The sequence below is a fragment of the Diadema antillarum genome, unplaced genomic scaffold (assembly GCF_040938485.1).
Source record: "Diadema antillarum isolate AM-2024a unplaced genomic scaffold, OU_Dant_1.0 seq00001836_RagTag, whole genome shotgun sequence".
In the NCBI taxonomy this organism is placed as follows: Eukaryota; Metazoa; Echinodermata; class Echinoidea; order Diadematoida; family Diadematidae; genus Diadema; species Diadema antillarum.
The window spans coordinates 627865-651931 of NW_027272509.1; the positions used below are offsets into that span (position 1 = coordinate 627865).

Consider the following 24067-nt stretch of genomic DNA (forward strand, 5'->3'; position numbering starts at 1 on the left):
TTTAAAGACGGCACAGATTGGGGCATGGCGCGTGTTAAACCTATGGGAAAAAAGTTGGGTTAGGGTTTTTGGTTATGGTTAGGGTTTAGGGTTAGGGTTAGGGTTAGGGTTGGGGTTAGGGTTAGGGTTAGGGTTAGGGTTTGATGGTTAGGGTTAGGATTAGGATAAGGGTTAGGTTTAGTGATAGGGTCCCCGATAAATTTTTAGTTTCCCCAATCTGTGCCGTCTAAAAAAAACACGCAGCCCGCACCGTACGTGCACTGCTCGAGTCGAGTTCGAGTGTGTATAGAATCCGGCTAAAACATTAGACCAATACCAACAGGGCCTACTACAGGTGGATGTGCAACCAACAGTGAATTATGTGAATTTTGCAGCTGCAGTGTGTGAGAATCACGTTGACTTTAATAATCTGGTTGGCCGAATGTGAACTGTCATTTCACATTCGTAAATAAATCGTGTTTGGTCTCAAATCGTGAACACTTGTTGCTTTGCTCACAAACATGTCTCCCACAGAAGAAGACGAGAAAACGCCGCTTCTCGGCGGAGGAGAAAGCGAAACGAAGATGGGCCGCAAACACGATGAGGAGAAGAACGGAGGGTATGGGGGTACGGAACTCGCCCGGACGGACCCGGTTGAAGTGGCCGGGTTGGCGACTACCGAGCTCGGTGATGACGACGTGAAAATCAAGTGAGCAATATGATATCATAATCTGCGAAATTATAAATATTAGGTCTTCTGAAGTGATTATATACAAATGAGATCGGTCTTCAAAAGTGATACGCAAATGAGAGAAGATGAAATTTAACTTAAGATCATGAATTATGTTTACATCTTTCGTTGCTGTTGTGTTGCCTGTAAATTTAGTGGTTTATTTTGGTTGGGTTTGTAGTTTTGTTTTATTTCTTCTTTGTCATGCAGATAGCAGTCAGGATTTAGCGCAGTATGAATGCATGTAACTTGTTGAAAGTTGAATATCTTGCTAAATTACTGTTGGTTTGATAAAAACAAAGTACATTTGTAGTGTTCTCGTAAAGTAATAATAATGATTACTGTCAACATATTAGTATGAACTGACAATAATTTGTTACTGATCATGCTGTGAGATGATGGCTGAAAATGTGCTATGGCACTGTTCAGGTAGCAATGACTGGAAAGAACTCATCATTTCAAGATATATTCTTTTAAACTTAATTGATTTTTTCCCTCTTTTTGAGATGATTAAGTTCTGGGCAATTCATTCATCTTCAGATGCCTTTATGTTGATTTAGCAAATCATGACATCAGCAGACAGCCAAACTTTTGAATTGTTCAAGCGATATTGTATTTTGTTTTGTTGTAGTTACATGTTCAGTATCGTGACATGGGGAAACTTTCATTTATCTGCAAAGCACCTTTACACTAATATTTTGTGCACTTTGAAGATGACTCCGGGGAAGTTTTCTCACTTTGCTATTTTGATTGATAAACACATCATAATAATATTGATATGATGAAGACGATTTTTTTTTTCTTCATAAATTGAGAAAACAAGCATGTGATGGTTTGTAGTTGGCAATCCTGGGGCCTGTTTCATAAAACTTGTTATCAGTGACAACTGCCACATTTCTATGACAAATTTTCTCTCAGTTTATAATCAGAAGCAAGGATTTCAGTAGCTTAACATCACTATGACAACTTGTCACTGATGACAAGTTTTATGAAATGGGCCCCTGGTGTCATCTAAGATTTACATGTAAGTTCATAGTTTTATAAATGTTGAAAAAAAACAACAACACTCTTTTGATCTTCTGTTTCTTGACCCAGGGATGGCGAAGAAGACAACAAGCCAAAAGTTTCTCTACGTAAACTGGTAAGTAGTAAACGGGCTCTGGCCTACCTTCTGACCGATAAAACTGTCCTCCATTGTGGATTCAGCTACTGTACTGTACAGCTGTTAACCCATTGATGAGGACGGGCTGATTTTGCTACAACAAGCATTTCCCATAGACCCCTGCCCTAGTATACTCGGTGACTTGTCCTCAACGAGTTAAAAAGTGTGATCCTCTTTTAATGTGCATAATCAAGTGAATGTAATGATAAATGGAATTGATAAGTGCATTCATGAACTCAAATGATACAGATAGAAAAGTTGTAGCTTGACTAACGATTACACTCTAATAGTGTGTTTTTACAAAGCAGTGATACAGATCACTATTACTTCAGATGCAAAATGAGGTGATCGAGGTGATGATATCATCGCGTTCCAATTTTCACGATAAACCTGCACCCAAATCTACACAAAATTTCCTGTTTTGAAAAGAAATTGAAAGTACCCACTGAATTGAAGGTTTAAATTGAATTGAATTAAATTGAATTGAATTGAATTGAATTGAAAGTCCTTTCCATCCAATTAAAGTTGAATGGTCACTTCAGGAGCCATCCAATGATTTTCAAAAAAGTATTATTATTACGTGTAAAAATGGGGGGGGGGGGGGGGGGGGGGGGGGGCGGGGCGGGATGGGGAAGAAGGCCTATGTGTAATTATCATTACCAGTACTCACCAGTTGGAGAGTTATGCAGGTGCTCAGTGAATGCATTGTATTGAGAAAGCTTTTAATCCTATTTAGGCGGGGCTTTTTTTGCTAATTATGCTAAAACCAGAGGGGGCAGATTTTGACCCACCCCCTTGAGATCTCAACCATCAGTGGTGCGATCGCGACAAAATTTTGCATGCATGACACCCACATCATAATCTACAAGATTGTGTTATTTTTTGAAATAATCATTTATAATTTTAATTGATTAATTATGCAAATAAAGCCAAAGATCATATTTTAGCATAATTAAAAGTATTGAGGGTCGACTTTTTGGTTTGTATCTGATTTAGCATCAACAATTGTACATCATAAAAACTTCCAAATGTCATTTGAATTCTTATGTATCTTATTGTTTTTGGAATTTCTTTGGTATTTGTTTTGCGACTTGTTTTTTCTTTGATCTTTATTGGAAATTGTCACTGACCACTTTTCTACCATAATTAGCATAAAATTGATCAATCGATCAAAGTGATTAATTGTAAAAATAATCATGTTTTCAGACTTTCATGACAGAGCACTTTTTTCCATAGGAAATGTACGCAAAATCACAAAATTGTGCCCTGTTTGGGTGACATGCTGTTACAAAAATGGCCGTGGCTTCAAAAAGTGTATGTTGACGTTGCAAATCTGGTCTCAAAAGTTGCATGAAACTTGAACAGAGAAAGTCAAGAAGCCTTACGACAAGGCCTTCTCGTGTTACAGAATTATAGCGCAAAACGTCAAGGGTGGGGGGGGGGGGGAGCGGATTCCCCTCCCCCCCCCCCCCCTGCCCTTTTAGGGTTAAGGGTGTTTAAAGTGCAGGTAGCCAATTGATGAGAAATATATGCAGTGTATAGCTTGTCATTGGACTGTTGTATCCTTGTTCAGGGAGCTTACATGTAATTCTATCAGGTCTTAGATTAGAGTGCCTTTGTCCTCCAATCAACCAGAAAGGAGGTACCGTATTCAGAGTTTACCTCTTTGGCAAGTATGGACTAGTGTTAAACCAGAATTACAGTGCATTCTGTAGAACTCTTTCTATCCAGAGCAGTCATGCACGGCTCTTGTATAACTCCAAGCTGCTTTCTCCCCATTAAGTGTTCCTGGTAGCATGTCTAGATTTGCATTTGTCATCAAATGTTGTCATTTTAAATAAACACCAGTTAGAATTTCACTTGAATATTTTCTGGTGTCTTTCTCTCTCTCGCTTTAATGTTACAGTGTAATTCAGCACCGTGTTTAACCCATCAAGTACTTTGGTAAATTTGTTGCAGAAATTAGTTATGTTCAGACGGCAGGCCCTAACCTCGAGGTTAGGAAACCTCGAGGTTTAGCTCTTGCCCCCTAACTACGACGTGTGTCCACACAACGAATCTTAACCTCGAGGTTACGAAACCTCGAGGTTAAGCTTCTGCCCCCCGTAACTACGAGTGGGTCCCACTCGATGTTAAAACCACAAAAGCGGAAGTTTCAGCCCACACTGCTAACAAGGCGTCTATTTATTCTATAGTCCAACCCTGTCGGACTCACTTACACTGCAGAGATAGCACTGCACTGATGACTTTATGCCTTTCAGTAGCGAGTTTGACGTGTTCAGTTTCAGAGATCAAGCGCATGGGAAGAAAAGATGATGTTGTTGTGTCGTGCGTCATAGGTTTTTCACGTGTAGTGTATTTGTGGTGTACGTTTGGGAGGTTGACCCGGAAGCAGAGGGAAATTGTGGGGGCTGGAGTTTACGGCGAGGTCACTCTTAACTTCGAGTTCGTTGTTTTTTGTGTCCACACGGTGCTTAACTACGAGTGGGGACCCCCCGCGGCTCGTGGTTAGAGCGCTAACCATAAGATTTCTCGTGGCTCGAAACATCGAGCAAACCTCGAGGTTTGCTAACTACGAGTGCGTCTTCACGGTCCCTAACTACAAGCTCTAACCTCGAAGTTTCCTAACTTCGAGGTTAAGGGCTCCCGTCTGAACGTAACTATTGTCACCTTGATAATTATCTGTCCAAAGTAAATTGCCAACAATGAGCTTCAATACATTTTTAACCAGTTAAAGACTAAGTACTGTATAAAAAAAGTGTTGAAAAGGTTAAAAAAACCGTATCGGGCAATTACCCTGTGAGAGTAATTACCCCCCTGCGAAATACTGGCTAGTGATAAGGTTGGAGTAAAGATTAGGGTTAGGTTTAGGGTTAGAGTTTGGGTTTAGGGTTAGAGTTAGGTCCAAGATTTGTATGGGATTAGAGTTAGGGTCAGGGGAAGGGTCCGGGGGTAATTGTCCTATCCCCTCAGATCATTCACAGGTTCTTGAATTCGCTCTTCACAATTGTCAAGCCATTCAGGATATTCAGAGAAAGCTGTGGAGGTATTTTTCGCGGGTTTTAGTATTTATGCTAGCCGAAAGTACTGCGTATACTACAATGTATCTGCAAACATACTGCAAAAAAAAATCCTTGTTTACAGTAGTCCCGAGCATACTTGGGCAGGTGTCTATTGGAAGTGCATGTTATAGGAAAGTCTGCTCATCCACAATGAGTTATGATACATCATGTATAAAAGGAGAAATGTTAGAATGAATGTTTTGAATTTATAAGATCTCCACAATGTTTCTAATGCAAAAATATGTGTGTTGTAGCAAAATCAGTCCGTCCTCAACAGGTTAATCTTTTGAAATATGTTGCCAATGTACAAGTGTAGCTGAGGATTAGATTTTGTGCAATTTTGATGCTTTTGATACTTCTGAAACTGAAATAGACCATGGGATGTGACCAAAATGTGTCTCAGATATTGAAAGAGAGGTGTTTGCTGTACACTATGATATACTGGAAATGGATTTGAAAATGATAATCAAACGATTGATATTGCATCAAATCACAGAAAAGGGGTTTCTTGGACTTGGCATGTTGAAATGCCATTTAACTCAATGCGGTATTTGAATGTAATTCTTTGTTCAAGAGTTCTTTAATGTGTTTTGAAGCTCACAAATGATGTGTACTTGCAGTTATTTCATTTGTAATGTCAGCAGACAGGTGGTCAATAGCACAATCAGGGTATGCAATTGTGTAACAGGGCAAAAATGAAAAAACTTGGTGAAAATGCTTTTTTTGTTGTTTGTTGTAGCTGAGTGTTCAAATTTTCATTTCACGTAAAGAAAGAGTTAAAATTTTGCATTAAACTGCGCATGAATTAGCATTTAAATTAGGGGTGTCGAATTACATTGAAATGACTAATATATTGGAAAAATTCATTTAAAAAAAGGAGAATGTTTTTTTCATCTGATATTGCTGTTAGATATTCCTGATAAATATCCCTTTCATTCACCACCAGCACATAGCCGTGACATATCACAAAATATGAATGAATTTCATATTTTCACTTCTCGAAATGGATGATCAATTTTGTAGGCATTATTTTGAATTCAAATAAAACCACTTTTACATATTTTATCATATTTCACTTTTGCCAAAGAGTGAAGAGGCGAAACTTTCAGGAATAGGTAACAGACATATAGTGGCCATTATTACAAATTTTTATGAAATTAGGGCCGGTACTTTGGAAGATATTATATTTTTCATCAAAAAATTATCTGTACAGTTTGACCTTGAATGTGCGCACATTGTTTGGATCAATTCTCATATTTGTAAACACAGATAGAAGAATGAATGTGAGATTTATGATGACTTGAGTTGATATCCAAGCTGTGACACTCAAACAATGACATACATCAGTATTAAGCCAAAATACTATGTTTTTGCTTATGATATCCTTAAAAATTGAACAAGCATTGAAATATGAGCACTGAACACTTATCATATGACCTTCATGCAGTATAACATGGGCGTGTATCGCACTTTTTTATGCTCAGCAATTTGTAAAAATATAAAAAAATAAGTTCCTATTGCTCAAATTTGCTGAAATTTTCACACAATAGATTTCTGCATGTGTACAATTCATGGTTAAAAAAACAAGGATATTCAATTAGGGGAAAAGATTCTTTAAAGTAGTCAAATTAGGATATACCTCACTGAAAATACTGAAAAACAGCTGCCCTTATTTTACTCAGCATTTGAAAATGGCTCAAAACTCAAAACTGGCTGAACATTTATTGGCAAACAGCGCACCATATTGTATATGTGTCTTCAGTACTTTCAGGAAAAGCAGAAAAATAAGCTGTTTCTCCATGTATAGCTGTACAGCATGGGTTAAAAGGTCACAATGTCACAAAAATAAGCCAGCATTACACTCCTACCAGGATGGGACTTCAGACCTTATAACTTTCTCCAGCTGAAAGAACCACTGTTTTTTATTGCATGCAAGCAATGCCAGGAGAAAATCCATTAATTTGATACCAAATACATAGGGGTAGACTTAAAATATGGACCTCAAATCTTGATTTTACGTAAGTTGTAAAACGCTTTTTTTGATGCATTACGTGGGTTTTGAGGGACTTTTTGGTAATTAATCTTTAATAATTAACAGTAAATGAGAAGAAATTAGCTATTGTTTTACCACATGTGATTACTGATGTCTTAGCATGCTGCATGTGAATTTTTAAGTCAGTTGGTGCATTCTTTTAGAAGTTACAATTTTTTAAAGTGAGAAAGTCATGATTGCATACCCTGATTGTGCTTATCACCAGGTACATGTACATGTATTAAAGAGACGTTTAAACAGTGCTAACATTGTGCTCATGGTCTCAGTGTTGATGACAGTTTCCCATGATGCATTACAGAGATTAGGCCAAGTGCGAGTGGAAAAAAAATATGTAAGTGTTCCAAAGTGCCCTGCACCTGTAGGGGCATTTACATACTATTTGCAGTGCCCTGAGGAATTTTTTTTTTTAACCCTTAGATGTGTTTAACGCTCTTGTCTCCTGCAGTTCCGCTATGCAACGCCCTTTGATTTCTTCATCATGCTGGTCGGGGGTATAGCGGCTCTTGTGCACGGGGCTGGTTGGCCAGTGCTGAACCTTTTCTTTGGCGATCTCGTCGACGAATTCATTGAGGTCGGCTCAAACGAGACCGCTGCTGCCCCCGTCATCCCTGGCGAATATACGTTACCCCCAGATTTCACCTTTCCCCCGGACGTTAACCCCCTTAAAGAGTTTGACAATCAGATGAGGGAGTATGCACTCATTTTCACGTACGTCGGACTTGCTGTTGTGGCTGCATCTTACACACAGGTATGCACGCAGCAAACTCTGCAATTGAAAGAAATCTAATCATTTGTGTGGGATGACAATTTCAATAGTAAACATTTTCGTACTTTTGTGTGTGTGTGTGTGTGTGTGTGTGTGTGGTGTATTTTGTCAACCATACGTACAGTTGCAGTGAAAACATTATAAACTTAAAAAGGCCCTATTTACCTTTTGGGAGCAATGATTTCAGAAATGTGCAAGATATCACATTTGATGCATACATGTATGTGTAGGTCAGTTGGAGCACAAAACATCCTACCATAAAGAATTTTGCAATTATAGAACCTAACATTATTTAAGGAGTCTGTCTTGGAGATCATCACTAGTTAGTTTTCTCAGTAAACTGTTACTATAGACAGTTTAGTCTGGAAACATTTTAATTGTAACCATTGTTCAAATGTTGTATATTTAACAATACTTGACATTGATTACACTAATTCAAATTTTTACCATGCTTGTTTCTATCCCTAACTCACATTTTGGAACTATTTTGAAGCATTAATGCTGGGTTTTTGATCTGCAAACTTAATGGTAAATTATGCCTTTTAAGTCATTGTGGGCTAGTGAATTGCTCTGGGCATTTGTCTTCCCCTCATCCACGTACACACATTCACATTCACACTCCTGGTCAAGTTCATATTCACACTGCCATTCACACCCACATTACCTACATTCTAACTCATCTCATTCTCACTCACATTCTAACTCATCTCATTCTCACTCACATTCACACTCACACTCACACTCACATTCACATTCACATTCACATTCACATTCACATTCACATTCACATTCACATTCACATTCACATTCACATTCACATTCACACTCACACTCACACTCACACTCACACTCACACTCATATTCATATTCACACTCACACTCACATTCGCATTCACATTCACACCAACACCTGCACTCATAGGTTCATACATTCACATCATCCTTATCACCCACATTCTCAGTCTCATTGACATTCACATAATTATTTTCATTCAAATTCAAATTTACACTGCTACGGTTGTATCATAATCATTGTATTTGTGACGATGGTATGGTTTCTATTGACCAGGTGTCTTTGTGGAGTCTGTCCTGTGAGCGACAGACTCACAAGCTTCGGAAGGAGTTCTTTAACGCCATACTCCATCAGGAGATTGCGTGGTTTGATGAGCACCAGAGCGGGGAGCTCACCTCGCGTCTTGCAGAGTGAGTGCAGTATTAACCCTTTGCCTCCTGGAGTTTGTCTTTATTGCACAAAGTCTACGAAAACTGAAAACGCATGCAGGGAATGGATTTAATGAAACTGAACCCCAAAATGTACCCTGAGTGAAAGCAGCAATATTAGAAGGACACTTCGGCAAAGTTTGAAGAGAAAATAGGACAATCAATTAAAAAGTTTCAATTCTTCCTAAGTTTCAGTTCTGTCATTGCTGGATGAGAAGACTTCTAGTACAGTCATAAAGAAAATATAAACTAAGGAAATTCAACAAATTTTCACTTTTTTAGCATAATAATAAAGCACTCTTAAATGTAGGTACCTCTTTCAGAAAGCATGCAAGGGGAATGATATTGCCCCTAACATTTGTCAGTATGTCAATGGAATGTTTACTTTTCATGAGAAGTAATATTTCATGGAATTCTCCTAATAATTTCTTTATATTGTTGTTCATACATAGCATCATGAACTGTAGAATTCTTCTTATCATTCAGATATTTCATCTAGGAGCAATTCTTCTTCCAGTAGAAAAGTGCTGCCCTCAATTGTCGCAGGAGCAAATGTCATGGAACCCTACCTGTTCAGTAGTAGTCCCTGTGTAGATTCAGTACGTTGGCTGTTGAAAATTTTTGCCATAATGAGATCACTGGATCATCTATTGTGGGTTGGTTAAAGGACAAGTTCACCTTCATAAACATAAGGATTGAGAGAATGTAGCAATATTAGTAGAACACATCAGTGAAAGTTTGAGGAAAATCAGACAATCCGTTCAAAAGTTATGAATTTTTGAAATTTTTGTGCAGTACCCGCTGGATGAGAAGACTACTGCAGTGTATGAATAACTTGCGTACAACGATATAAGGAAAATATAAAGAGAATTTCACAAAATTCCATCTTTTGAAAAAAGTACACATTCCCCTGATTCGTTACCGACATATGTTATGGGTAATATTATTCCCCCTGCCTTTAGAAAAAGGCAAGTCAAGTGCTCTTTTATTATGCGAAAAAAGTGAAAATATGTTGAATTTTCTTTTACATTTTCTTTATACTGTTGTACGCATATGACTCACAAGCTGTAGTAGTCTCCTCATCCAGCGGTTCCACCACAAAAATTTAAAAAATTCATAACTTTTGCATCGATTGTCCAATTTTCCTCAAACTTTCACTGATGTGTTCTACTAATATTGTTGCATTTTCTTAATCCTTATGTTTATGAAGGTGAACTTGTCCTTTAATTCAAAGTTGATGGTTTGGGTCCACCAGTGAAATACTCATTTTGATATCCCATTGTTGCCTAATTAAACAAAAGTGTATTCAGGGTTACTGTATGGAGCAATTCTAGAGGAATTTGAGCATGACCCTTTGCTGAATATGTCTAGACATCACTGCCTGTATCTGTAAAAAATAAGTGGTAAATAGAGATGGTATATGGTCACCACTGAATGCCAGATGCATGATCATATTATGGACAGCTAGTCTACCATGAGAAGTTTTGGAAAAATGCCAAATTTTAGATTAAAAAAAAAAAATTGATATTTAGTTTCTTCTGTGTTGACCTCAAAGGTACCTTATAGTACTTTCTGCTTAAGTGAATGGATTCGTTGAAAACAGACTTTGCTCAATGACTCAAAGTGTCTTTTTGAGCATTACACACTTCAGTTACAACTTTCACATTCAAAGGAGAGATTATCTACACATATGATTCAAATCCTACACCAATAGACATGAGTAGCCCTAATAAATTGAATACCCCTGTATCAGGAACCCATGATACTGGAAACCACTGGTTTACTAGCTTTTTATAACCAGTTGAGGATGAGTTCCTAGTATACTCAGGCAAGTGTCTATGGGAAATGCGTGTTTTAGCATGATCAGTCTGTCCTCCATGGATTCAGGCAGTGAGTTGTTAGGCACACTATCCTACTTTAAAAATCAGTGGGGCAAGGGAGTGGAGAAGTTACATCACCATTTACCAATTATGAGCTCCACGTAAGGCTGTCTGCAGTCTTTGGTCTGCTCTACAATGTATGTGATAAGAGTTCAATTTGACCCAATTACTGCATTTAGAGTCTGTAGTTTGACGTGTCAAGATCATAAAGCATGACAAAAGAACTTGACTTTGAACTCTGTTGCCTGGCCTGCACCTCTGAGATTTTCAAACTTGGGTTTAGGCAGCCTTGGATAAACAAAGGCTGTTCTTTGAACCGTGGTGATAACAAACTTCTTCCTAAATATGCCTGTGTATATTTCGATATTAATTAAAAGAGTAATACATAGAATTGGCGGATGCCTAGTATGTGCTGTGTTTCATTATGATATGTGGTAACTGAGGATAAATTTAATGATTTGAACTTGAGCTCATGATTTTTCGATAAAATAATTTCTTTTCAGTGAAATTTGCCTTATTTCCTGGATGATTTAGCCTCTAAAGCACATGTCTTGAATGTGATACATGTATTTGTCATTTTGCCCCTCATTCCATTCACATTTTTCCTTCCAGCTTCCAAATTTTCATTGTATACCTTTCCTCATTCTCAGCATGTTTCTGGTGTCCTAAAAAAAAAAAAAAGACAAAAATCTAAACTTTTCCTCTTTTCTCTTTTACCCCATCTTTCTCACTTTTTCTTCTTTCCTGCAGCGATTTGGAGAGAGTTAGAGAGGGTCTAGGTGACAAAGTGGCTGTCTGTCTTCAGTTCCTTGCTCAGTTTCTGACGGGTATGTGGTTTACATGCTTGTGACTACCAAGCTCAAAACTCACAAAGAAGTAGGCCAAAATGAATTTCCACTTTCCTACATACAGTAGTTTAAAAGAGGAAGCTTGGAGTTTTAAGATGATGATATAACTTGAATAGCTGAATCTGACCATCCTATGAACTCATTGGACAACAACAACAACAACAAGAGTTGATTGAATACAACAGAGAGTTAGGGGCTGCAGTTTGTAGAAAAAATAGAAAAGAGGATTTAAAGATTGGGGTCACTCAGGCATGCAGTGCTTGAAAATCAATGAAAACATTTCCCAGTGCAAACAACACCTGTCCAAGAGGATATGGTCCAGAAAAAAAGAAGAAAAAGTTACATCTTGATTTTGGTTTGTTTTGAGCAGCCAAATTTAGACGGTGGGTTGAGAAAAGATTACTCTCCCTGGTATAAAGAGACAAACTTTAGAATTTGAGTAAGTCAATTAAAAATAACATATTTTGGTTCATTACTGAGAATCCAAATTTTGAGCTAGGCAGGAATTCTTTTTTTTTTCCAGTGGTAGCTGGTGAGTTGACCTAATTACTCCCCTCCAACTGCTTGACTTAAGAATGCATTGCAACAAACTGAATAATATGCCAAAAATTAAAGCAAACATCAAGTAAGGTAAAGTACACTCAGCAAAAAAAGAAAGTAAACACTTTTTCGAGGTCATATTTTTCATAGAAGATTTTTATGAAAATCAATGTATTATATACCATATTAAAGGTAATTTGATTGCCTATTAAGCTAATAGGTTAATTAGAATTAAAACTTTATGCATGAGTAAGCACATTCATTTTTGTCCTCCAAGGCACAAAATTGAAAATTGCAAAAATTGACACATTCTCTTTCATTTGCAAATGCCCTTCACGATAACATTGACAACAGAAGACCAGTTTAACACAATGAGAGACATGAGTGAAATAGGAAAAATAAGTTTTCGTTCTCTTTATCTCTTTATAATCTCTAAAAAAACAAATTGGGAAACGAAAAGGGAAAAACAAAAATTTTCTGTCAAGTCAAACTTCAAAAATGACATAGGGAATAATAAGCATAAAGATGGTTAAATGAGCAGAATTTCTTTGTTTATTTCTTTCAATCTAGTGATTTAAGAATCCATGTGACAATTTCAAAAACCAAACATTATTTACAATTTCCAAATTTGAAAAAAAGCTCAAATTTGTACAATTTTTGATAATTATTACTTGTTCTCATATTTCATTTGAATTTAGATGTGACATAATATGCTTTATTTCCCCCCTTTATTTTTAGTCTTCATTGATCTTTTGGTCTTTAAAGATATCATAGAGATCAAAGGTTTGTTTTTGCAACTTAACTCATGTTTCTTTTTGTGCGAAATTTGTTGTTGTTCTTATTTTTCTATGGAAGAGCACAAACGCATGAATGGCAAATTGTTCAGTTTTGCAATTGTTACTTTTGTGCCCTGGAAGAGAAAAACAATGGTGTTCACTCATGCTTAAAATTTCCCTTTTTGATGATCTACCAGGTTGATAGCCAATTACATTACCTTCAATATGGTATATAATACATTAGCTTTCAGCCAAATATTCTATGAGAAATCTAAACTTGAAAAAGCGTTTACTTTCTTTTTTTGCTGAGTGTATATTGAAACATTCAGACCAAACCTCAAGAAATTTATGTTGACAAATTACTTTCTTATTCATAAGCTGTCATTTGCATCCTACTGTGCCTGCAAATAGTGTCGTACATTGTAGATTGGTAACACACACACAAACACACACACACACACACACACACACACACATACATTGTATATATATAAATTATTAATGAATCTCTAACAATTATGAAAGTATGATAATGATAATGAGATGATAATGATAATGATAATACTAAAGATGATGATGGTGATGATGAAGTTGATAAAGATTACTATTACCACCACCATACTGTATACTCTTCAGGTTTGGAAAGCAATTTTTAAACAAGCATCCTCTAAACCATGATGAAGAGGGAACTATCAAAATTATGATGATGGTGATGATAGAGCTTTTGATGATTATCAATACCACCATAAATACTCTCTTGATTTGGAAAGCAATTTTTATGCAAGCATTCTGTAATCCTTGATGGGGCAACTATGGAAATATTAATATGGAATCAAATTATCAATAGAAATTATCAGACAAGGAAAGATGAGGTTACTATAAAGTGGTTATTATGGCGTGGGTAAGTTTTCGCACTCGGATGGGTGAGATGAATTTTGTGTGTTTTTAATTCTGCTGGTTTCGTGCAAAATGTGTGAAAATTTCCACACCACAAAAATTTCCACTTTTACAGTACTTGCTTAACTTTGTTCATTTGTTATGGCTCCCTCTAGGGTTCGGCATCGGGTTTTGGAAGAGCTGGGAGCTGACGCTGGTCATCATGTCACTCACACCACTCCTGGCCATTGCTGGAGGCTTCATGGCCTATGTGAGTACCAGCTTTATATCATGTGACCAGTTACATGGTGTGCATACATTTACTGTTTGTTTCTGCTCTTTATCCAGTGACAGTATCTGTACATTGCTTTAAATCACATGGGAAATGTGAAGCAGGGCCTTCACAAACAGCAGTGATGAACTTACTGATGGAGCCACCCTGTGGAAAAAAGGACAGTTGAATGAATTTTGCGCATGATTGCCGTATTATTGAAGACATCAGACAGTACTAAGGCTGTAGAGGAATGTTATTTCCTTTCTCTTACATAGCTGTATACAGGCATCACAAAAGCTAACACGTTTTTAAAGTATGCGTTAAAGTGCAATATTGTATCCTATTGGTGATTTTCATGCCAAATTTTTGTCCTTCTAGATAGCAGCGTTGATAAATGCAGTGGGTCTTCAAAGAAGAAATTCAATTTGACCAGTTACTGCATAAAATGTTGTATTGTTCATTGTATTCATAATCCGGCCTCATAACCCCACTAATTGCTTGCTAGAATCTGGCATGGTGTCTTGTGCAAAGCCTTTTGGGATTTCATCATCTCATACAGAAGAGGTTTGGTCTTCATGTGAATAAATCAGCAGATGAGCGAACAATGAGCAATTTTCCATGACAAAATGACAGGAGAGGACTATGGACTGTTTGTCATGAAAACGTAACAATTGCCAGCAGTCATCCGCTAAACATGTCATGTTGCACCGTTAGATCCTGGTCACGGGACCTTCCCATTGAATGAAGGTCATAAATTGCTTATAGTGTTGTTGTTTTTTTTTTGCAGTATACCAATCCTGAGAGTATTGCACCAATTTGTGACCTGTAATGATTTATGTGCCCCTCATGATACAACAGAGAGTAGCTGTTATCTTCGAGAAAAACAAACTTAAAGAGAAAGAAGTTTAACAGTCTGAATAAGTTCACTTTTAGCCTGAAATGACAGTTGGCGTGGTAGGTATGAGATAATCACAAATTCACCCTCGAGATTGAAGTGATTTCTATAGCAAAGACTGCATCATTGCAGAGTACTCTTGGAAAACTGTTTTACTCATTCATCAACAAATTTAGATCGGGGGGGGGGGGGGATGGTTGGTAAGCACTATCATTACTTTTATGAGCTGTCAAAAATAAAATTACATTTAGAGTTCTAACTACTAAATCCACACCTACTATTATACATTTGTGTACCATTCGTGTTGCTTCAAACCCATGTCCACTTTGCCCTGTTTTTCCAAAAGTGTATCACTACGCATGTCTTGCATGAAAGGTAAAAATAGTGTTTCCCTAGCCAATCACAAAGAAAATGCGTGACACTATGCCCTCTGAGTGCCTGCAAAACTGTTTGCCATGTTGACATCTCTGCTGTGTGATGTAGAAAAGAAAGTTCAAGTGTTTAAAGCATACTGCAATGAGGTAGTCTTTTGTTGTTGCTGGAAATTCAGTTCAATTCAGTTCAAATTCAATTCAATTCAATTCAATTCAATTCAATTCAATTCAATTCAATTCAATTCAATTCAATTCAATTCAATTCAATTCATTTATTTTCATTCTCATTTTTCTTCAAACATGAAATAAAAATGAATTGTAGAATTACTGTTCTAGGCCTTTAAAAAGAGGCATTCATTTTTGTCAAAGTTACTCATTGACAGATGAGGTCATAAAATTGCCCACTCATAAAAACAAGGATGGCCTCATCTTTAATCTGCAAAAGAAGCGCAGAGTAAAGGTCATGCTGGCAGTAAAACTCTGTGTGTAAACAGTAGTATTATTGCATGTGAGGATAATTGGTTTGTTCAATTGTGTAATTTTTGGTCTCAATGTCCCTCTGTTGTCCTTGTATAAAACCAATTGTCTTTGTTTTTGTCGTTTGTTTGTTTTGTTTGTTGTTGTTGTTGTTGTTGTCTGTTTTTTTTTTTGGGTGGGGGGGGGGTGGTTTCTGTGCATTGAACAGTAAAACCTGTCTTCGTGGTCTCTTTTCTTGCACAATCACCTGCTTGTGTTATCTGCTTTTTAATAAAGTTATCATAGATGTGGTATTCCTTTGTGATAATTTGTTCAGACGCTAGTGGTCATCTGCTATAGGGTTCATCTGTTTGTGGACTTGGTCACCTGTCTTGGAAGTTAAGCCTTTTGACCTTTATGGGGATAAAAAGACAGTGCAAATGGTTTAATATGAACATGGAATGGCCAGATATTTCATAAGTTTAATAAGCACTTGCTTTGTTCATTGTGACACCTAATTGTATCTTGAACTTTTGAATGTACTGTAATTCAGTCCCTGGTTTAAAAAAAAAAAAAAAAGAAGAATAATATATTATATATATATATATATATATATATACACATATATATACACATATATATATATATTTTATTATTATTTATTTTTTTACTTTGCAACTATATCATCTGCAATATCTTGGACATTAAAAAAAGTCCAACACTGACATTTGGTCAATCTGAAATTGCCTTTGTCATTTTGGTGCTTGAATTTTCTTCTCACTGTTTTTATAAAAAAAATTGTTATTATTAAAAGCCTTAGCATGGTGCATTAGCATGATGAGGACAAGCTGATATTTCTGTAACACGCATTGTCCATAGATACCTACCTACCTGAGTATAATCAGGTCTAGTCTTCAGTCTGTACAATCTTAATTTCCAAAAAGAGAGGACAAACAGGTTTGTGCATGGACAAAGTAGTAGGTGCTATGTTAGCATGCAAATAATGAGTACTAAATAAACTGTAAATGATAAATCACTTTGTACCAGGAAGTGGCACCAGAGATATTAACTCTTTATGTGCCATGGGTGGAAACCCCCTGCGTGCCCACGTTATTCTCAGACACGAAAGGTACTCATGCTTTGAGAAAGGATTCTGTGTTTCCAATTCGTATTACTTCTTCAAATTTCTGTTAGGCTGTACATAATAATGAGCAAAAGTGTTAGAGGAATGCCAAACTTTGCTGTCGATATACATTGTATGATAAATCTATTTTCAATATTTCTTTTAAATGACCAGTTGCTACATTACTGTAAAGGCATGAATTTTGCACATAAAACCATGACAGAAACTTAGAATGTAAACGCAAATCTAGTTAGGAACACCGCTTGATAGTTAACCACCACATAGACTGCAAGCCGTAAGTGAGAGGAACAAAGGCGCGAGAAAGCGCTTTCAGTGTACCGGGGGATTAGCGATTTATCGATCGGTTTCGGCGGCTTTGTTTGTTGAGCAGAATATGCGAAGTTGGCACGCCGTCGACTGAGTCGGACGTGTGAACGTGGCACATAAAGAGTTAACTGGGCCGTCACTTTTGAGAACGTGGCACCAGCTGTGCAAGTATCTTAAGTTCCCAATTGTTCATCAGAATCTCCCCGATTCTTCTGTGGTAATCGTGGTAGCTGTAATGGTAAATAAACTGAAATTGAAATTGGCAAAAAAAAAAAGAAGAAGTGATAGAATATTTTGTGTCCTTTCCATACGGGATTCTTGACCCGTTGAGGACGAGTCCCGAGTATACTAGGGCAGGTGTCTATGGGAAATGTGTGTTGTAGCAAAACCAAACCGTCCTCAACGGGTTGAATTTCCACAGACTATACACTAGACTCACTAGGATCCAACACCCAACAGGAAGTTCAGTATGTTTGTTGAAGTCGTATGATTATCCCATTCATCTCATGTTACCCCATGTAGGACCAGATACAGGATATCCCATACTTGTAATTGGCACAAACCTTCGCAGTTATCTGGATATCCTGTTTATTAGTAGGCCTACATGTTGGAATGCTTTTATTGCTGAATGAATTAAATGCTAGTGATTGCTATGAATTCAATGTAGATAAAGTACAATTTTCTTCTCTTTAAAATGATACATACAATATTAACTTGCTCATGTTTTATATTTTGTGTGCTGATAAAGAGTACTTACTGTATATGCCATATATTTCGCGAGTCTAAATTTTCGCGAATCGGGACTTCCTGGCAATATGCATTTCCCATAGACACCTGCCCGAGTATACTCGAGACTTGTCCTCAACGGGTAAACCTTTCAGATGAATGACTTTGTTCTCTTCTTCTTATTTTTCCCCAAACATTTTTCTGTCCATCAATGCTAGCTCATCACATCCTTCTCCAAAGCGGAGCAAGAAGCGTACGCCAAAGCGGGCAGTGTTGCTGAGGAAGTGTTGTCATGCATTCGTACCGTCATTGCCTTCGGCGGAGAGCAGAAGGAAGTTCAAAGGTCAGGATATATACACAATATACCACTTTGTTTGCAATGAAATATACCAGGAAGAATGGGAGGGAACCGCACATGCATCATAGATTCCAATGTCCTGGTTTCCAAGAAATGTGTTTGATGCAATATCACTGTAATGTATTTTACATCTCTGGAAACAATGGCCTCACATCAAATTTAGAGCAGTGAAAAAAAAGAGAAAAAAACAAAACCACAATATTACCTGTTTGTTTGCTGTCTTCTAAAAGTGGTTATCATATCTGGCAGTCATAGTTCTGTACATCTATCAAAATAATGATGAAATGTGAAATGAAAAGATGCAATGTCAATCTTTCCTCTCATTGATTCACTCGGACTGAACTGGACTAATGATGCTGTTTCCATAGATACGAGAGGGAGCTGGATGGAGCGAAGCGCCTTGGTATCAAGAAGGGACTCATCACCGCCTTTGGTCTCGGCCTCACCTTCCTCATCATGTTCTCCGCCTATGCCCTGGCTTTCTGGTGAGTTGATCTCCACCCCTCTCCATTAAACCCTCAGGCTCTTTATGAATTTGAGGCACTTATGTTTGAGAGTGATATTAAAGAAATAATTGGTTTACTTCATTGCATATGTACAAAATCAGAAAAAAAAAAGTCAATTTTAGAGAGAGAGTGACTCTGAATGTTGGAAATGTGTTGTCAATTTGAAGAAATGACAAATTTAACCATTAAGAAGCTTGTGAAAGTTTAGCAACCAAAACAGAAAGAAAAATTATAATCATATTGGTATATTGCAACCCCCTCCCTCCCCCCCCAAAAAAAAAAGAACAAAAAAGTCATAGTCATATTAATGGCAAAGGGCTCAAGTGAAAGAAAAGTTCCTATTTTACCCATGTATGAACTTATGACATGGATTGATTCCTTTTCATTTTTTGGACTTTCTTATGTCCTTCCTAGTGGCAATCAAATTTCCAGGTGTGTTGAGTCCTAGCTTGAGTCTAACTGGGCATTGTTGTGTGTTATCATGTCATATACTCTGATGAAAAGTGAAATACTAACATCCCTTGCATAAAGGGAGTAAAATGATGGTCGCATACACTTGTTTGTGAGAAGAGTACATTACAACTCAAACCACGTAAAACTATAGGTCAACTATTGCAGGTGCAATGCTGATCTGAATCACTTGGTCTCCCCCCCTCCCCCCCTCCCCCCCCCCCCCCCCCACACACACACACATACATACATACACGCCAGAAGAAAAGAAGAGGAAGATCACTAAGAAACGAGTTTAATACCTTCCCAACTAAATCAATCGTGCGTATATACACCACAATCAGCAAAATCAATAGGCACAGACAATAGGCGAGTTGCTCATCAGTACACGGGTATGAGGCATTCCACTGGAGGGGGATATATATATGCATAATTCATCCTCTGAAAACTGCTGCCTCAAAGCACCATTGATGTATTCTGTGTGAAAGGGTTCCGTGACATGTACTCCTGCGACAATATTACTCCCATGAAATGTTTGCACGCTAAGCCAATCATAAATTCTACCCACAAATGTAACCCTAACCCTATTCCTAATCCTCATTTGAAACTAAACCTAAAATCCTATCACAATTCCTTAACCCTAGGTCCTTAATAGAGAAAATAAGACCGGAGCAATTGTCGCAGGAGCAAATGTCGCCATGTGAAAGTCTTTCATCTGGTTCTGATTGGCTTTAAATGTAATGCCGGAATGGGAAGGAGCATAAATTGTATGAATTCTGCATTGTTTCTCTTCAGGCAAACATTTGATTGAAGATGAAGAATCAAACATTATGGCCCGAATTCACGAAGTTGGTACAATCTTTGTCCATGGTTTAAACCATGGACAAAGACCGTAGTTTTGTATGGGGCGCCAAGTGTAGCATGGCCTATTTTGATACGAAATCAGTCATTTCCTCGATGAAATGACCATTTTGTTAATGAAATATTGTTCATTTCGTTAATGAAATGACTGATTTCATAACGAAATAGGCCATGCAACACTTGGTGCCCCATACAAAACTACGGTCTTTGTCCATGGTTTAAACCGTGGACAAAAATTGTACCACCTACGTGAATTTGGGCCCATGAGCACTGTGAATCAGGAAACACACCTAGTATTGCTTTTTTCCACCGTACTGTCATTTTGCTGTATTGATTTGCTGTATATGTCATATTTTGAGAAACAAACACAGAAAATGTGAATTTTAAACTCGTCACTGCCTGTTCTAATGAATCTTGTATGATCTTGCAGGTATGGGCCAAAGATGGTGAGTGAGGGACGTCTGACTGGGGGCGAGGTCATGACCGTCTTCTTCTGCATCATGATTGGCTCGTTCTCCATCGGCAACATGACCCCGTCGCTTAGCACCGTGGCGACGGCCAGGGGCGCAGCGGTCACTCTTTATGACATCATCGACAGGGTAGGTTGAATCCTCGGGGTTTACTCTTGATTCTCAGTCTCCTTTGTTATATGCTGTGATCCTGCCAGAACCACAAATGGGGGATTTCTTGTGTTTAACCACTAAATCTTGTTCCTACGTACATCAGTGTTCAAAATTAGTTTGTAAGCAGGTTCGAGGTTACATTCTGCTCATCAGCAGATAAAGATCACATGAGAAAAACAACATAATGATACAGTGATAGACCTGTAATGAGCAGTACAGTGGAGTGCACCTGAAGGGTTTCTTATGTCTTTATGTTTCTGTACATTTACTAGGGAGCTTGATTGTTGACATCAACATGTTGGATTGCATATTAAGTGGGTGATATCTAGACTTACAGCTGTTTTGTTTCGATGATTTAAAATTCTGGGTAATTTGAACTATAAGAGAGAATATCACTGTTTAACTTGTAACTGGTCTATTCTGATTGTCACACACCTCCAATGATTGCGGCAACCTCTGTACTGTTTATTCCAGGAACCAACCATTGACACACGCTCTTCCAAAGGACTCAAGCCAGCCACCATCGAGGGTAACATTGACTTCCAGAAGGTCCACTTCTCCTACCCGACCCGCCCGGACATACCGGTCCTGAGGGGCATCAGCCTGAGTGTGAAGCCGGGACAGACTGTCGCCCTCGTGGGTTCGAGTGGGTGCGGCAAGTCCACCACGGTCAACTTGCTTCTGAGGTTCTACGACACACTGGAGGGACAGGTAAAAAGGAGTTCAATCTGTAACCCTTTGGGTGCCATGAACTTTGAACAGTGTGTACAACATATTGGAGTTTCCTTTGCCAACTATTTGGCACTCTAAAAGCAGATACACTGTACACTGTAAAGGGTTAATTCTCCTTTATGCTCTGAACACTTACTAGCTGGGAGCTATAGCCGATGGCTGGTCCAAGGAGACATACGGTCATACAATCCAAACGATAGCCCTCTTTCAACTGCTGCCCCCCCCCCCCCACAAGTAAGTTTTATTAGTCAGATTCACACAGATGTACAAGCAATGTGACAATGCCATGCAATGCCATTGTATTGTGACTGTGAATGAGAAGGTAATGTGTCATACATGTATCTGCATGGTGTGTGTGTTGGGTTTTGCCACTACTTTTCTTGGACGAATCACTTAACATTCTGTAAATACATGAGAGTGGATTTGTTTTGTTTAGTTTTGTAAATTCATATCTTTGAATTGACTTGCATCCTACGTACATTAGATCTTTGTTGATGGGAATGAGATCCGCGACCTTAACCTCCACTGGCTGCGAAACCGCATCGGTGTGGTCAGCCAGGAGCCTGTCCTCTTCAACTGCTCCATCATCCAGAATATCGCATACGGGCGTGACGGTGCCACCATGGACGAAATCACAAATGCGGCGAAGATGGCCAATGCCCATGACTTCATCATGCAGTTACCAAAGGTTAGGTGACAAGACACAACATATTCATCCCCTGCACCCATGGTCTCATTTTCTTTTCTCAGCTTATCATTGAATTTTTTGTCTTGATTGTAGCAACAGTATAGTCAAGTTTGCTGTGCTAGTGTATGCAGACAGATTCATCTCAGAGACAAAGCAATTTGGTGTAATATGAACAATGCATTGCTCTGTTGCACATTATGGAGTAGTTATCTTCCAACTTCTACAAAATATTTTGTCCCGAATTTGGTTTCCTTCCCAGGGCTATGACACACTGGTTGGAGAACGCGGGGCACAGCTGTCTGGCGGACAGAAGCAGCGAGTCGCCATCGCCAGGGCACTAGTCAGCAATCCTCGCATTCTGCTCCTGGACGAGGCCACGTCTGCCCTGGACAGTGAGAGCGAGAAGGTCGTACAGCAGGCTCTAGACAGGGTGAGCTCTCTCAAGGTTCTCCTGACCTTTTGCTTGCAAACACAAACAGTCTCTGTGTGCCTGCTTAACATAGATTTCTAGCTTAAACATTATACTATACTGTTTTGTAGTATTTCTGTGAAGAATTGACAGAACTTCTCTCAAATAAGCTAGTGAAAAAAAAATAACAAAGACCCTCCCACTCTCTCTCTCTCTCAAAAAAAGATGCATGTGATGAGCTATAGTCTTTTCCTCTTTAAAATATGACTGCAGCTTTAGAATTTCCACAGAAGTTCTTTTTTTTTTTCAGGTGACAGTATGTTTGTGATTGAATATGGTGTGCTTGTGATATACAGTACATCAAAACTGTTTCTTTCTCATACCTAATGCTGAGCTGACATAACATCATGTTGGGAAACAAATTGTATATGGATGAAAAGATTCCATCATGAGAATTGTAAAGGAATTATACCACATCATCAGTTATATTGTCAGGATTACACTTCCATTTGTCCACCATCTCATTTTTCATGGTCTAAATGTCACACAGCAGTTGCATCTCACTTGATTGGTTTCATGCAGGCGTCGGAGGGACGCACCACGATCGTGATTGCCCACCGTCTCTCGACGATCCAGAACGCCGACATGATCTTCGCCTTCAGTGATGGCCAGATCGCGGAGTTTGGCACCCACGAGGAGCTGATGAAAGAGAACGGGGTCTACAAGCAGCTGGTGACGCTCCAAATGATCGGCAAAGGGGAAGGAGAGAAAGGTATGGTGGCATCTCTTTTGTCAGGATAAGAATTAGGCCAACAAGTATTGAAAAACTTACTTTGCATATGTCTGCAGAAACTATTTGCTCTAAAATGGACACACATGCATAAATCATGTGTGAAATAACGCTGCGATAACAAAATAATTATTGTTTAGGAAACAACGAAAATGCAAAATATCAGCTAAAAAGATATGTCGACAGTGTTGCAGCCTTAGAAGATATCCAATTGTGATTGTTATGTGATGTTTTGTAATCGATTACGAATATTATCCTTTCATCTTCTGAGCGAGAGTGAATCGCATGCAGCATGTTGGGAAATTTGACTGCTAGGGCATGATCAATCATTTACCTACCCACTACTGAACGGGGAGGGCACTTCAGTAATAAAAGTTGCATACTATTATCAATTGTAAAATTATTTTTACATGTGCAATCTGAAAATACTTTAATGACAACATTTATAATTGTTCTTGGAACATGAACTTGTGTCTCTATTGGCCACGATGAAAACGCTCTTTTGAGTCGGACTGATGTTTCCTTGATGCTCTTAAAGGTCCAGTTTATCTTTGGGAGTAGTGATATGAAAAATGTTCATGA

General features: G+C 38.2%; 1 protein-coding gene across 1 annotated transcript in view; it reads left to right on the forward strand.

Moving 5' to 3' along the window:
• Positions 1-337: 337 nt before the first annotated feature.
• Positions 338-24067, forward strand: part of LOC139712651 (ATP-dependent translocase ABCB1-like) — a 44971-nt gene continuing 21241 nt past the window's right edge. The window contains exons 1-13 of the mRNA XM_071624458.1: positions 338-688; positions 1805-1850; positions 7432-7734; positions 8822-8955; positions 11604-11680; positions 14070-14164; positions 18287-18411; positions 18795-18911; positions 20674-20842; positions 21341-21577; positions 22083-22286; positions 22546-22716; positions 23278-23467. Coding sequence (XP_071480559.1) covers positions 501-688; positions 1805-1850; positions 7432-7734; positions 8822-8955; positions 11604-11680; positions 14070-14164; positions 18287-18411; positions 18795-18911; positions 20674-20842; positions 21341-21577; positions 22083-22286; positions 22546-22716; positions 23278-23467 — 2056 coding nt within the window. The 5' untranslated portion in view covers positions 338-500. The remainder of the gene's footprint in view (positions 689-1804; positions 1851-7431; positions 7735-8821; positions 8956-11603; positions 11681-14069; positions 14165-18286; positions 18412-18794; positions 18912-20673; positions 20843-21340; positions 21578-22082; positions 22287-22545; positions 22717-23277; positions 23468-24067) is intronic.